A 13,151-nucleotide genomic window follows, 5' to 3' on the forward strand; every position below is an offset into this window, starting at 1 on the left:
GTCTAGGATATTTTTGGGTGTTACAAACTTTAGCACAAACGCATAATACCCTCCCCACTATAGTAATGTAGGGTATAATTAATCAACATATATATTTACTATAAATGACACACATATATATCTTAAGTAGTAATTGTGATAAAATATGAATAATTAATAAACAGAAATATAAATACTTTTTGTATGATAACGTTATAAGACAAAAGGTGTATGGGTATCAAAACTATGATATAGTTGACACACTTTTTTAGATGTTTGTGGTATATCAAGTGATTGTTGTTGTTGTTGTAACAGTGAAAACTATACAATAATCTAGTTGGGGGATTCTACGTTAATGTCCAGGCTACTTCAACTGGATGCGTCCATAAATCCATTGGACAGAGTGAAGTAGGGTTGACTGAGCAGTTGAATATATGGTGGGTGTTATGAGGGCCCTGATCACATGCAGGAAATTCGTTGGGGACGGCGCGGTCTATACGTGACCAGTAGCAATTGAGCCTGTTGCTCCATCCCTATCTTAGTTGTTTCAGAACTACTTTTGTTTTCAGCGGCAGGTTTTCTTCCATGTCTGCTATGGGCGGTGGGCGACCTCCAAGTACGACATTCATATGGTATCCTAAAACCGCGGATTATATGGCGTCTCTATGAATGTCGTTCAAGGCTGCCGAATACGAGGACTGATGCGGTGGATCCTTCACATATCTGCATATGTTTTTTTCATATATACGAAGATACTTCCTTACATGCCTTAAGGAAGTATTCAACTGTGTGATGTTAAAATTAAGATGACTTTTCCGATGACATCCCAGGAGGAACTGTTTAATCAACATGATGTTGTATTCCTTGACTGGTAGGACCTTCGTTTCCTCATGCAGATAATGTTCCGAGGTAATTTGTAGGCAGCCCGTTACAGTCCTTAAGGCTGCAGCTTTGAATGTTTCTCCACTGAGTATCACTGAGCGAAGGTGACCACAGTGGAGCAGTATAATTAACAACAACAAGTGCGACTGGCTAGCGCTTTCAGAATCTTGTTTGTACTTCGCAATGAAATGCGACCCTTAAAATGTTTGGGTGGTGCACGGTCGGAATTTGGACTCCATCGACCACGATGCTACGATGGTAAAAAGTGTTGTTGACGACTTCGCTGAAGCTGTTCGTCAGGTTATCGGGTTATCTGCGAAATTTAGTTTTGAAGGCCATTGCATTTGAACTGCAATATGGATAAATTCCCTGGTTTTCTGATCTTGGAAATTTTGTTTTGGAGGCCATTACAGTTGAACTGCAATATGGATATCCTCCCAGGTCTCTTGAGTGAAATCGAAGGTGTTAGCGGCGATGGTAATTGTTGTTGCTGCTGCTGTTGTATTTGCTGCTGTTGTTTTGATTGCTGGTGAGAGGCCTAAGGGGTAGCATAGGAAGATGATGATGATGTTGTCGATGACGCTGATGAATCTCGCCGTTTTAGTCGACAGAATTTTCCGACCACTCTCGATGACGGTAGAGTGCGAAACAGTTCATAAGATGACACAAGCCCAAACAAGAGTTGCACTTTAATTGTATGGACATATGGTGCAATCGTTTCTGGCAAACTGTGCACAACCGTGGTCCGGAATTTAATTCAATTCCGGCAAGGATCGAAAGGATGCGGAGCAGCAATGACGGAATATGTTGGTCCGCAGAAGACCAACATGGGGCTGATAGCCCTTTGCCGAATAATTCGGATCATTCCCGTACGAAGAACCAACTGCCGGGGAATGATATCAAGAGATTTGTTTGCCATTGGTTTCAAAATACAAGAAATGGTTCTTCTTACTAAACACATAGAATTTTTTGCATGTGTTTTTTTAAGAACTTTTCAAAAACTATGTTAATACTTTCATTCAACTTCCGTTTCCTGGATTCCTATAAATCTTAACGATAACGAACTAAGAAAACATATTTAATACTTTTTGCAACCAAAAACCAAAAAAATCTATTTATAATTCTCAACAGCAGCTTATTTCATTTAAAGCCGCAAAAAAAAACTGGGAACCAAAAAAAATAATTTAAATAGTAACGCTCTACTTAACGTAATTTTTAAGCAATTTTTTTATTATTATCAATTTCCCTTTCCTTTAAAAGATGAAGAAGACGAAATCACATAAACAAATTGTTTTTGTTACACTTTTTTTAGCGTTTAGTTTTTTTCAGTTTTTTTTTTTCGCTGTCATACACACCCACACGCGTGTTTTGAATTTCAAATCGCGTTATTTGACATACATTTGAATAGTGAGTTTGTTTTTATTGTTTTTTATTGTTGTTGTTGCTGTCGCTGCTTTCATTATTATTTCATTTAATTTTTTATTAAAATTTAATTTGATTTGCTGCTGTTTTGTTTTATTTATTTACTCTTATATTACTTAACAAAGAAACGAGGAGGAAAAAAAACATGCAAACAAAACTCGTAAAAAATATCAATGTAGACGGGTAGTAATAATACTTTTGCACAATGGGTTAAATTAGCCAAAATGAAAGAAGCAAATTTAGAATTTTTGCAATAAAATAATAGATTTTAGTGTTAGGGTTTTGAAATCCACCTGTTTGCTTGTTCAAATTCCAAAGAAGTACAAAACTAGGGAAATAAGTTGGAGATAAGTTGCACAACCTGTTGAGAGAAGTAAACATAAATGCTTGCAAAACCCTGAGACACTTTACTTGCGAGATCTTGCAATAATTTTTCCGCTCTCAGGGTTTACTGAAAGACTGCAGTGTTTATTGTTGTTGGTATCCTTGTCGTGCCGTTCCGTGCTTGAAAAGGACATCTAAAACGTTCTTCTCTTTTGAGTAAGTGATCCTTTTTCATTGCTCCTAGGATTTAAGTTCCACAGGTAGCCGGTTGGTATCCTTGTTTGCGCTATTGGTAACAGCCTTTTCAGTAAGCAAATTCCAAAATTTTAATAAGTAAGCTAAAGTGTCTTCTAGTGTCTGCTAGAATTTGACTCTTTCATGTTAGCCTGTAGTAGCTAATGTGACTGCGCGGACTTAACGAAGTTAAGAAATACACTGAAATTGATCGTTAGATGACTTAACGAAGTTAAGGAATACACTGAAATTGATCGTTAGATGATAAGGATTGACATCAAAAGGATGGTCACCTTCTGGTATACCAGAAGATTGATTTGATCTGATGTACGGGTTGTCTCCCCTTTTAGCCAGTGATTGAATTTTCCTTGTTGGTGTATGCATAAGGATTGATCCCATGCTGCTTGTCAATCCGCTGATTACAAAATTTGAAAAAGTAAGCTAAAGTGTCTTATACTCTTTCTTGCTAGAATTTGACTCTTTCATGTTAGCCTGTAGTAGCTAATGTGGTTGCGCGGACTTAAAGAAGTTGTTTAGTTTACGTGGTAGTTCACTACACGCGAATTGTCAAGTAGAGTCAAATGTAATATTTATAGTATTAGATCCAGACTGTCTTTGTTAGAAAACTGAGAATATCATTGAGCCCATATCATTGAGTCATACCAAGGTTAGATATGAAGTAATTGCCAAGAAAGCAGATTCTCTCTATGTCTAAAGCAGGGCATTAAAAGAGGAGATCGAAGACCATTTCATCCTTTTCCCTGTCTTTGCAACTGTGACAGTGATCATTGTCTACCTATAAGCCAGTTTCCTGTTATTATTGCTATCACCCTTCATGTATCCCGCCTATAATAACATGGTCCATTTACATTTGTTTAGATTGTCTCACCTATTATCAGGATTTTGAAAAAAGAATCTAAGGATATTGCTCTTTAAAAAAATTAAATGACGTTGAAAATATCAAGAGCAAATGCTGTTCTGGCAAGCTCATTTGCCTGTAGTCCCTATGCGCATGAACCCAAACAAGGTTAATGTTAGACAGGCGACTCAGCCTTGATAGATGCTTCTTGCATTGTCTAACTAATAGGAAAGTGGTAGTATAAGAGTTTATTGAGAGATACCCTACAGACTGACATTATTTCAAAAGACACTACAGTTGTTGGGAAGACAATAGGATATGTTTACTCCAACTTCTTCACAGAAGACACCAGAACCAACACCGCGGTTCATTTTACAACTATCTGTAAAGATTCTGGTGGTATATTCTCCGGTAGGTTTCCTCTACACCACTCGCTCCTGGAAGGAACTCTGACTTTGAAGGCTCTATCAACGCTAAACATATTATTGCCTCTAGCTAATGATTCTATGGATAAATTTGTAGACATTTCATTATAAAAAACATGTTCTTAGCAAAGTTTTCCTAGAAGTACTGGTACATAAAAATATCTCCAGGAAGAGTGTCTTTAGAGTGCTGTACAACTTTCAACTTTTTCATGGGCTCTTAAGAAAAATTGCCTACATGCGCTCATTTCGTAAAGAGTAAACTTTAAGAGCACATTTTCTTTGCTCTTTCCTATAATTGCTCCTCCGTTATAGGGATAACTTTTAATCATAGTCTTCAAGGTGTGAAAACATTTGTATGAAGTCAACCTCATGATGATCATAACCCTGCTGAACTTTATGAGTTGAATATATCTTTTTAATTTCTTCGCTTGGCTTAAGAAATCAGTTCTCTTTATTTAGTCTCACATCCGTTAAGTGCCTTACATACGAGACTCCTTTGAGAAAGTTGTGGATCGACTTTATAGATCTATGAGAAGGCAGTAAGATATATTCTCAGTGTTCAAATACTCTGGTGATCTGTTTCACCTATGACTTTTGATTTTAAGAGAGAATCCTATGTATGATTCGAAGTATTCTCCAGTTGACCCAATATGTTCTTCTGGAGTATCTTCTTTATTCATCTACTTCACGTATGATTGCCTTCAAAATTGCTTGCCTTGGTTTGTCTAAAGATTCGAACTGGAAACTCCATTGAGAAAGGGGTGGCTTGGCTTTGTCAGTATATTTGAAGACGGTAAGCTCTGTTGTTAGTGTTCGCATACTCGAAAGATCTGGTTCATTTAACCTCTAAGATTGAAAGGTAATCCTATAAGTTTTTTTTTCAGAATGACCTACAATTGAGCCAATAAGATCGTATAGAAAATCATGTTCAATTTCCTACACTATGTCCCGAACAGGAGTTTTTTGTTAATGGTCAACAGCATAGCTATGCTATCATTCATCCGTAATAAGGTTTTGCTTGCGATTACAGGATGACTACTACATAAGACAAACTTGCCATAGATAATGGGTTGTTTAGCATGGTTAATACAAGATTATCCTGCATGAGCTCACTCAAATATGGGAGAGTGATTTCAGACTTTTCATAAGCTTATCTTATTCACCATATAAGGATGACCAAGGGCGATTGGAAAGCCAAAATTGCTTAAGTGCCTAAACAAAAGGAAGGAAAATGCAACAGTGCAGATAAGCAATTTTCTAGGTAACTATTTAGTAGTTTAAAAAGGAGATGTATATACATCAAATCCGAAGATATACACAAAGGCCTATGTCAGGCCTCTCGCGCGCTCCTTAAGCAGTACATCAGGTGGGAATTGAACCCACCACCTTAGGACTACAAAGGCCGCAAAAATGTTTAATTTTTTTTTTGGAAATTGTGAAATTTTTCCAGTTCTTTTCTTAATCCGCCCCATTGTGCTTCATAATTGGTATATTTTTTTTTAATCATTAAAAAAATTTTTGCTCTGTTTTTAGCATATCAACTACTAAAACAATAAAATACTCTTCAAAATATCGTAACTATACCAAATACCAGCTGTTTTATATTTCGTTAGTGAAACAGTTGTTGCAAATTGTGATTTGATTGTTGTTGTTGTTTCTATAAGGTTTTATAAATATTTTTTCTTGTTCAAACTCTACAAGTTATTAGTATTATTTGCTATTTTTTTTTCTCTATTTCTTATCAATATTTAACCGGCAAACTGAAAAAAACATAACAACAAAAAAACTGCTAATATGTATTTACTAAAAAAACTAGAAGAAGAAGTAACAATTGGAAACAAAAATCGTAGAAACAGACGTGCACAGCGAAATGCCCGCTGCATTAGTCACCACTACTCGCTCACACGATTTTTTTTTGGTTTCAAAATAACACGCCAAATGATTTGGTATCAATGAAATTTATTAAAAAAACAATAGAGTCATTCTTCGCTACAGTTAGTCCAGTAGTATTTTGCTGCAGTTTTTTTTTTTAAAGAAGCTTAAATTTGACATTCAGTAGTTAGCATTATTTAAACATTAAACATTCTCGGACAATATTATGCTCATTATAACTTTTGTTAGATCATAGACGAAACTGTAGTGGAGACTATAGATTAGACAATAGTCTTGACTATAGCTGAGGCTATATATAGTCTAGATTATAGATAAGACTACAGATTAGGCCATAGTCAAGGTTATAGTCCATACTATAGACGAGACTAAAGTGTAACCAGACTGCAGACGGGCCCCTAATTCAGTCTACTGACTACTTTACACTAAAGGCTAAACATGAGTCAAAAGTCATCAGTATAATCCAGAAATATAGACTATATTTCAAAAAACAAAACCGAGACTACAGTAAGGACAATTGTTCCGAATATAGACGAGACTATAGTTCGGAAAATAGATAAGATTATAATTCGCACTATAGACCAGACTACAGTCTAGACCAACCTGACTCTAGACGGAACTTTAGGCAAAACAATAAAGAAGACTACAATCCAACACATAGATGAGGCTGTAAGTCAGACTATAGAGAAGGCTTTTGTCTAGACTCTAGTTTATAAAGGAAGTTATGTCTGGTCTATATAACAAACTAAAGAAGTCTATAGACTAAAATATAGTGGAAGCTATAGTTTAGAGGAGACTAGAGGAGGCTACATCTCGACTTTAGAGTAGGCAATTGTCTAGACAATATCATGTATTATAATCCAGATTATGAACAGAAGTACAATTCAGACTATAGACGGGACTATAGTGGAGACTATAGAGGGTACTATAGTACAGACTGTAGACGGGACTATAGTTCAGTATATAGACGGAACTGTAGCGGAGACTATAGTCCAGACTATAGTTCAGACTATAGTCCAGACTATAGACAGGAAAATAGCCCAGACTATACACAGGACTATATTCCAGACTATAGACAAGATTATAGTTCCGTCTATAGACGGAACTATAATCTATAAACGGGACTATAGTCCAGATTATAGACATGACTAAAGTCCAGAATATAGATGGGACTATAATGCAGACTAAATGCGGGACTGTAGTGCAGACTATAGACGTGACTTTAGTCCAGATGGGACTATAGTACAGACTATAGACATTACTATAGTCCAGATTATAGACGGGACTATAGTCCAGGTTATAGACATGACTATAGTCCACATTATAGACGGGGCTATAGTCCAGACTAAAGACGGGACTATAGTCCAGACTATAGATGGGAATATAATGCAGACTATATACGGGACTATAGTCCAGACTATAGACGGGACTATAATCCAGACTATAGAAGGGACTATAGTCCAGATTATAGACGGGACTATAGTTCAGATTATAGACGGGACTATAGTCCAAACTAAAGACGGGACTATAGTCCAGACTATAGATGGGACTATAATGCAGACTATATACGGGACTATAGTCCAGACTATAGACGGTACCATAATCCATACTATAGACGGGACTATATTCCAGATTATAAACGGGACTATAGTCCAGATTATAGACATGACTATAGACCAGACTACAGATGGGACTATAATGCAGACTAAATGCGGGACTGTAGTGCAGACTATAGACGGGACTTTAGTCCAGATGGGACTATAGTACAGTCTATAGACGGGACTATAGTCCAGATTATAGACGGGACTATAGTCCAGATTATAGACATGACTATAGTCCACATTATAGACGGGGCTATAGTCCAGACTAAAGACGGGACTATAGTCCAGACTATAGATGGGACTATAATGCAGACTATATACGGGACTATAGTCCAGACTATAGACAGGACTATAATCCAGACTATAGAAAGGACTATAGTCCAGATTATAGACGGGACTATAGTTCAGATTATAGACACGACTATAGTCCAGATTTTAGACGGGACTATAGTCCAGACTAAAGACGGGACTATAGTCCAGACTATAGATGGGACTATGATGGAGACTATATACGGGACAATAGGGCAGACTATAGACGGGACTGTAGTCCAGATGGGACTATAGTACAGACTATAGACGGCACTATAGTCCAGACTATAGATGGGACTATAGTCCAGACTATAGATGGGACTATAGTCCAGACTATAGATGGGACTATAGACTGGAATACAGTCTAAAGAAAAGAGACTATGGTCTTGACATCAGACCAGAGTATATTGACGAGAGTATATTGAGCCTACAGCAGATCTATTGTGCTCTATATATATAATATATATATATATTATATATATATATATATATATTATATATATATATATATATATATATATATATATATATATATATATATAATATATATATATATATATTATATATTATATATATATATATATATGATATATATATATATTATATATATATATAATATATATATATATTATTATATATATATATATATATATATTCAGGTCTATAATCTTAAATTAAAGTCAATAGTCTGCCTATAGACATGTGTATAGACCTAAGTCCAGCCGAAATTTTAATTGAGACCAAAGAAGAGACTACAACATTTAATTTCAGATCATCTTTATTATAGTTATCATAACTGTAAAAGTTAGGAATTTACAGTTAAATACTGATCTACATTATTTTTCATCACATCTATGTACCCGCAATATTTTTAATTAAATTATTTCGAAAATAATGCTATTTTCAAATATGTTGACTTATTTTGTGAATGGAAAATAACATTCAATTCAAATTATTCTGTGTGTGGTAGAAGTGAGTGGGTAAAAACAGAGGCAAATTTTTGTAGTTTTTAATTTTTTCGAAACCACACAAAAAAATTTCATTCATTAATACAATTATTATGGTTCTTTTGTGCAGTTTGTTTTGAATTTTTAAATGTTTTTTTGTTGTTTTATTTTTGTATTTATATATATTTTTTTGCTCTAATAAGCGCCACTACTGCACGTCTAATTAATTCAATAATATGGGATGCTCATGTGTAGCTGGGGTTTCTTAATTTTATTATTATACTGGCGCTATGTGCAGTTTTAATACTTCTACATATATTTTCGTTGTGTATTTAGATTGAAATATTTTTTTTAATTCAATATATTATGGAAATGCAATGTGTTGGTGAAAAAAAAAACGAAAAAGTAACAATGTGAATAGGGTGTTTATGAAGTTGGAGAGAACATTTAATTAGATTGTTAAAAGCATATATTTTAGTAAATAATTATGTTTTTAATCACGTTTTCTAGAAAAAAATTTTGGCAAATTTTATTTTGTTGCAAGTGTGAACACCTGCAATACCTAAATTTTTTTAAATCACTTTTTGCTGTTGGTTTTTTTATTAAAAAATATTTATTTAGTTTATTTTCGTTTTATTTGTTTGTATTTATTTAGTTCATATGTTTTTCTTTTTAGTTGTTTTTGTTTTGCAAATTATTTTACCTTATTTTCTTTGTTTTTTTTTTGCAGATTTTTTTTAATATTTGCTTTAGGTTTTTAAAATACTATATATTTATAGTTTATTTAGCTTAATTTGGTTTAATTTGTTATATTTAGAGTTTACGTATGATTTGAAAAACATGAGTGCAAAACAAAAATATTTATTTATATATTTATCTAAGAAATTAGTTAATTTACTATAGTCTGCAATGTCACAACTATTTGCATTTGTTGACAGTCAATTTTGTAGAAATTAGGTTAAGACATATGTGCGTTAGTCGATTTGAGAATAGCAAGACAATGCTCAAATTTCTAACTAACTAACTAACTAACTAACTAACTAACTAACTAACTAACTAACTAACTAACTAACTAACTAACTAACTAACTAACTAACTAACTAACTACCAAACTAACTAACTAACTAACTAACTAACTAACTAACTAACTAACTAACTAACTAACTAACTAACTAACTAACTAACTAGTAAGTAACTAACTAACTAACTAACTAGTAAGTAACTAACTAACTAACTAACTAACTAACTAACTAACTAACTAACTAACTAACTAGTTAGTAACTAACTAACTAACTTACTAACTAACTAACTAACTAACTAACTAACTAACTAACTAACTAATTAACTAACTAACTATCTATCTATCTATCTATCTATCTATCTATCTATCTATCTATCTATCTATCTATCTATCTATCTATCTATCTATCTATCTATCTATCTATCTATCTATCTATCTATCTATCTATCTATCTATCTATCTATCTATCTATCTATCTATCTATCTATCTATCTATCTATCTATCTATCTATCTATCATCATATTTTGTCATCGCCGGGTCAATGGTTTACTCCAAAGAAGACATAGACGATATAGACGAAAGAATATTCCAAGTTGTAGACGAGACTTAAACTATAGACGTTTATTAAATCGGTACTGTGTCTTTGAAAGACTATATAGTCTAGCATATAAAGGACAGTATGTATTCAAAGTTATATGCCAGTCTGTTGGAAGCACATAGTCAACACTCTGGCAAAGGCAGCAGTCTAATTTATAGAGGCCATGAAGGTCATCAAGGCTAGTACAGAACTTGGCTTTGTAGTTTTTTGTCAAGACACGAGTATATTCAACAAAATTATGAACTTAAAAGACCTCCTCAGGTTTGGGTTCAGTTGTATGGGGTCTCAGGGAAATAATGGGCCGGTATTAATCATTTTCAATAGACTTCGTTTCCTGTACCATAGAAGATCACGTGCAAAATTTAATTGAATTATCTCCAAAATTGCGATCTGTAGTTGGATTACAGGTTTGACAAGTCCTATTCGGGTGTTCAGTTCAGTTGTATAGGGGATAGGTGAAATAATGGTCCACTAGCCAAATTTCATCAAATTATCATTAAAATTGCGACCTGTTGTTTGAATACAAGATTTACATGGACGGACAGACAGACGGACATGGCTAAATCGACTCAGAAAATGATTTTTAGCCGATTGGTTTATTTTAAGTCAGGTATAGGACAAATATTTGTCCAATTCACAATCGTTGTTGTAAGTTTGTATCGTAGTATGTCGTAAGTTTTTAATTATTGATAGGTTTTTGTTTCAACAAATTTTCTTTGAAATAATTTTAATGACATACAACTCTACAACAATACGATATCGATTGTGAATTGGACAATTATTGGGCGTTCTAAACATCAGTACAAAACCAATATACTCTTCTCATTATAAAGGTGTAGGTTATAATGAGACTATAGTCTAGAGTATAAAAAGGAATAGAGTCCAGATAATCCTTTGGTTCAATCTGTAGTCCACTCTATAGAAGATTATATTCTTGAATGTAAACAATGTTGCGGCCCAAACTTTAGATGAAATTTTTGATAACAAAGAAGTTACAAATACTACTTTAAACCGGTTTATAAACGAGGATATAGTACAGTCGTTAGACAAGACTATAATCATGAATTTCACGAGACACTAGCGACACTAGACCAGATTATAGTACAGGCTATAGTGACAATAGACAAGGATATGGTTTAGATCATAAAGGAGATTAAAGTTCTAACTATCATTTAGTTAATAGTCCTGACTATAAAAACCATTTAATGCTGACTATCGAGTGACCAAATCTATATAAACGATTGCAGTGTATTGAACGTATATCGTATATATATTTATATAATATATACTATATATCGCCAGTTATTTTTTTTATTATTTGTAGATGATTTAGTTTTAAGACCTTTAAATTACCTTTGAAATAACACACTATTTTAAAAAATATTATACTATTTAATATTTTCTAAGTCAATCAGTCATATACATATTTATTTCCTTTTCCTATTAAATGCTAAACAAATAAATATAATTTATTAAACAAAAGAATTTGTTTTTATTAAAGTTGTTGTTGTTATTTTTTATCATTAGTAGTATTATTATTTTCTCCCTCATTTGTTTATTTTGATTGTTCTAAATAAACAAATGTTGTGTATGTGCGTTTTTTTTTCTTCTTGCAAACACTTATTATTTTGCAAAATTTCAATATTTAATCAAGACATTCCAGAAATATTTTAAATTGAAAAGGAAAAAGACACTTGAAGAACACACATTACGACGTCATAGATATTTTTATTATTATTTCCATTATAGGCTGTTTAATACAAAAAAAAAATTCTAAGAAATAAAGGAAATATAAAGAATTGAAGTTTACAATTGAATTTATTAAAAACAAACGTTTAAGGAATTTTTCATAACCCTGAGAGTTCAAATTTCAAAATTTTCTTTGCTGCAAATAAAAAAAAAATTGTCTTTATTTTAACCTTTAAAATGTATATTATGCAGTTGTTTGTTTATTAAATCATTTTTCATTAATTTTCACGAAACATTCTTAAGCTAATTGAAATTGGAATTTTAAAAAAAAAATACATTTGTTTATTGACTTGGCAAACAACAATAATTTATGATTTTTTTTCAAGACAATCACTTGGTTTTTATTTGATTTATTTTAAATAAATGTGACTAATTTATTAAAAGAAAATTAAAAAAAAACAAAAACACTTTACCTGTAAATATTCCATTGGCTTTATGACTGAGTACCAAAACTGTCAGTATACCGCTCCAGAATATGATGTAATCCCAATTAATTTTATGATTCATGTTGAAATTGACTTTTAAACGTTTAAGTAAGAAAATTAGAAGAAAGGTGTTCTTCACCTCTTCGTTGCAAATATAATTTATTTGTAGTGATTAACTAGTATTTAAAACAAAATTATTATTTTCTTTTTTTATAATTTTTTTATATTTATTAATTAAATTTTTTAATAAATTTTTTTTTTTTAAATTTTAGAATTTTACTAAACTTTTTTTTTAATTTTTTATATAATATTTATTAGAATTTTTAAAAATTTTTGGAATTTTCTTAAAAAAATTCTTTAAAATTTAAATTAAATTTATTTTTGATTTAGAACACAAAATATAAATTTATTTTTTATTTAAATTTAAAATATTTTAATACTTTTTGTAAAACTTTTAATTTTATATATTTTTCTTTGAAATTGCT

The 13,151-nt window shown here is 32.3% G+C and overlaps 1 protein-coding gene across 4 annotated transcripts in view; it reads right to left on the reverse strand.

Moving 5' to 3' along the window:
- LOC111681024 (flocculation protein FLO11-like) overlaps positions 1–12,938 on the reverse strand; it is a 200,686-nt gene extending 187,748 nt beyond the window's left edge. Inside the window, exon 1 of one of the 4 annotated variants that reach the window (XR_006940892.1) lies at positions 12,655–12,766. Coding sequence is in view for 2 of the 4 variants with exons in the window: in XM_046950905.1 (XP_046806861.1) it covers positions 12,655–12,748 (94 nt within the window). In the remaining 2 variants the exon portion in view is untranslated. Of the gene's footprint in view, positions 1–12,654 lie in introns of all 4 variants that reach the window. The other 3 variants (XM_046950904.1, XM_046950905.1, XM_046950903.1) reach the window with 3 other exon arrangements.
- Between the last annotated feature and the right edge of the window lie 213 nt (positions 12,939–13,151).

The sequence above is a fragment of the Lucilia cuprina genome, chromosome 5 (genome assembly GCF_022045245.1).
Source record: "Lucilia cuprina isolate Lc7/37 chromosome 5, ASM2204524v1, whole genome shotgun sequence".
In the NCBI taxonomy this organism is placed as follows: Eukaryota; Metazoa; Arthropoda; class Insecta; order Diptera; family Calliphoridae; genus Lucilia; species Lucilia cuprina.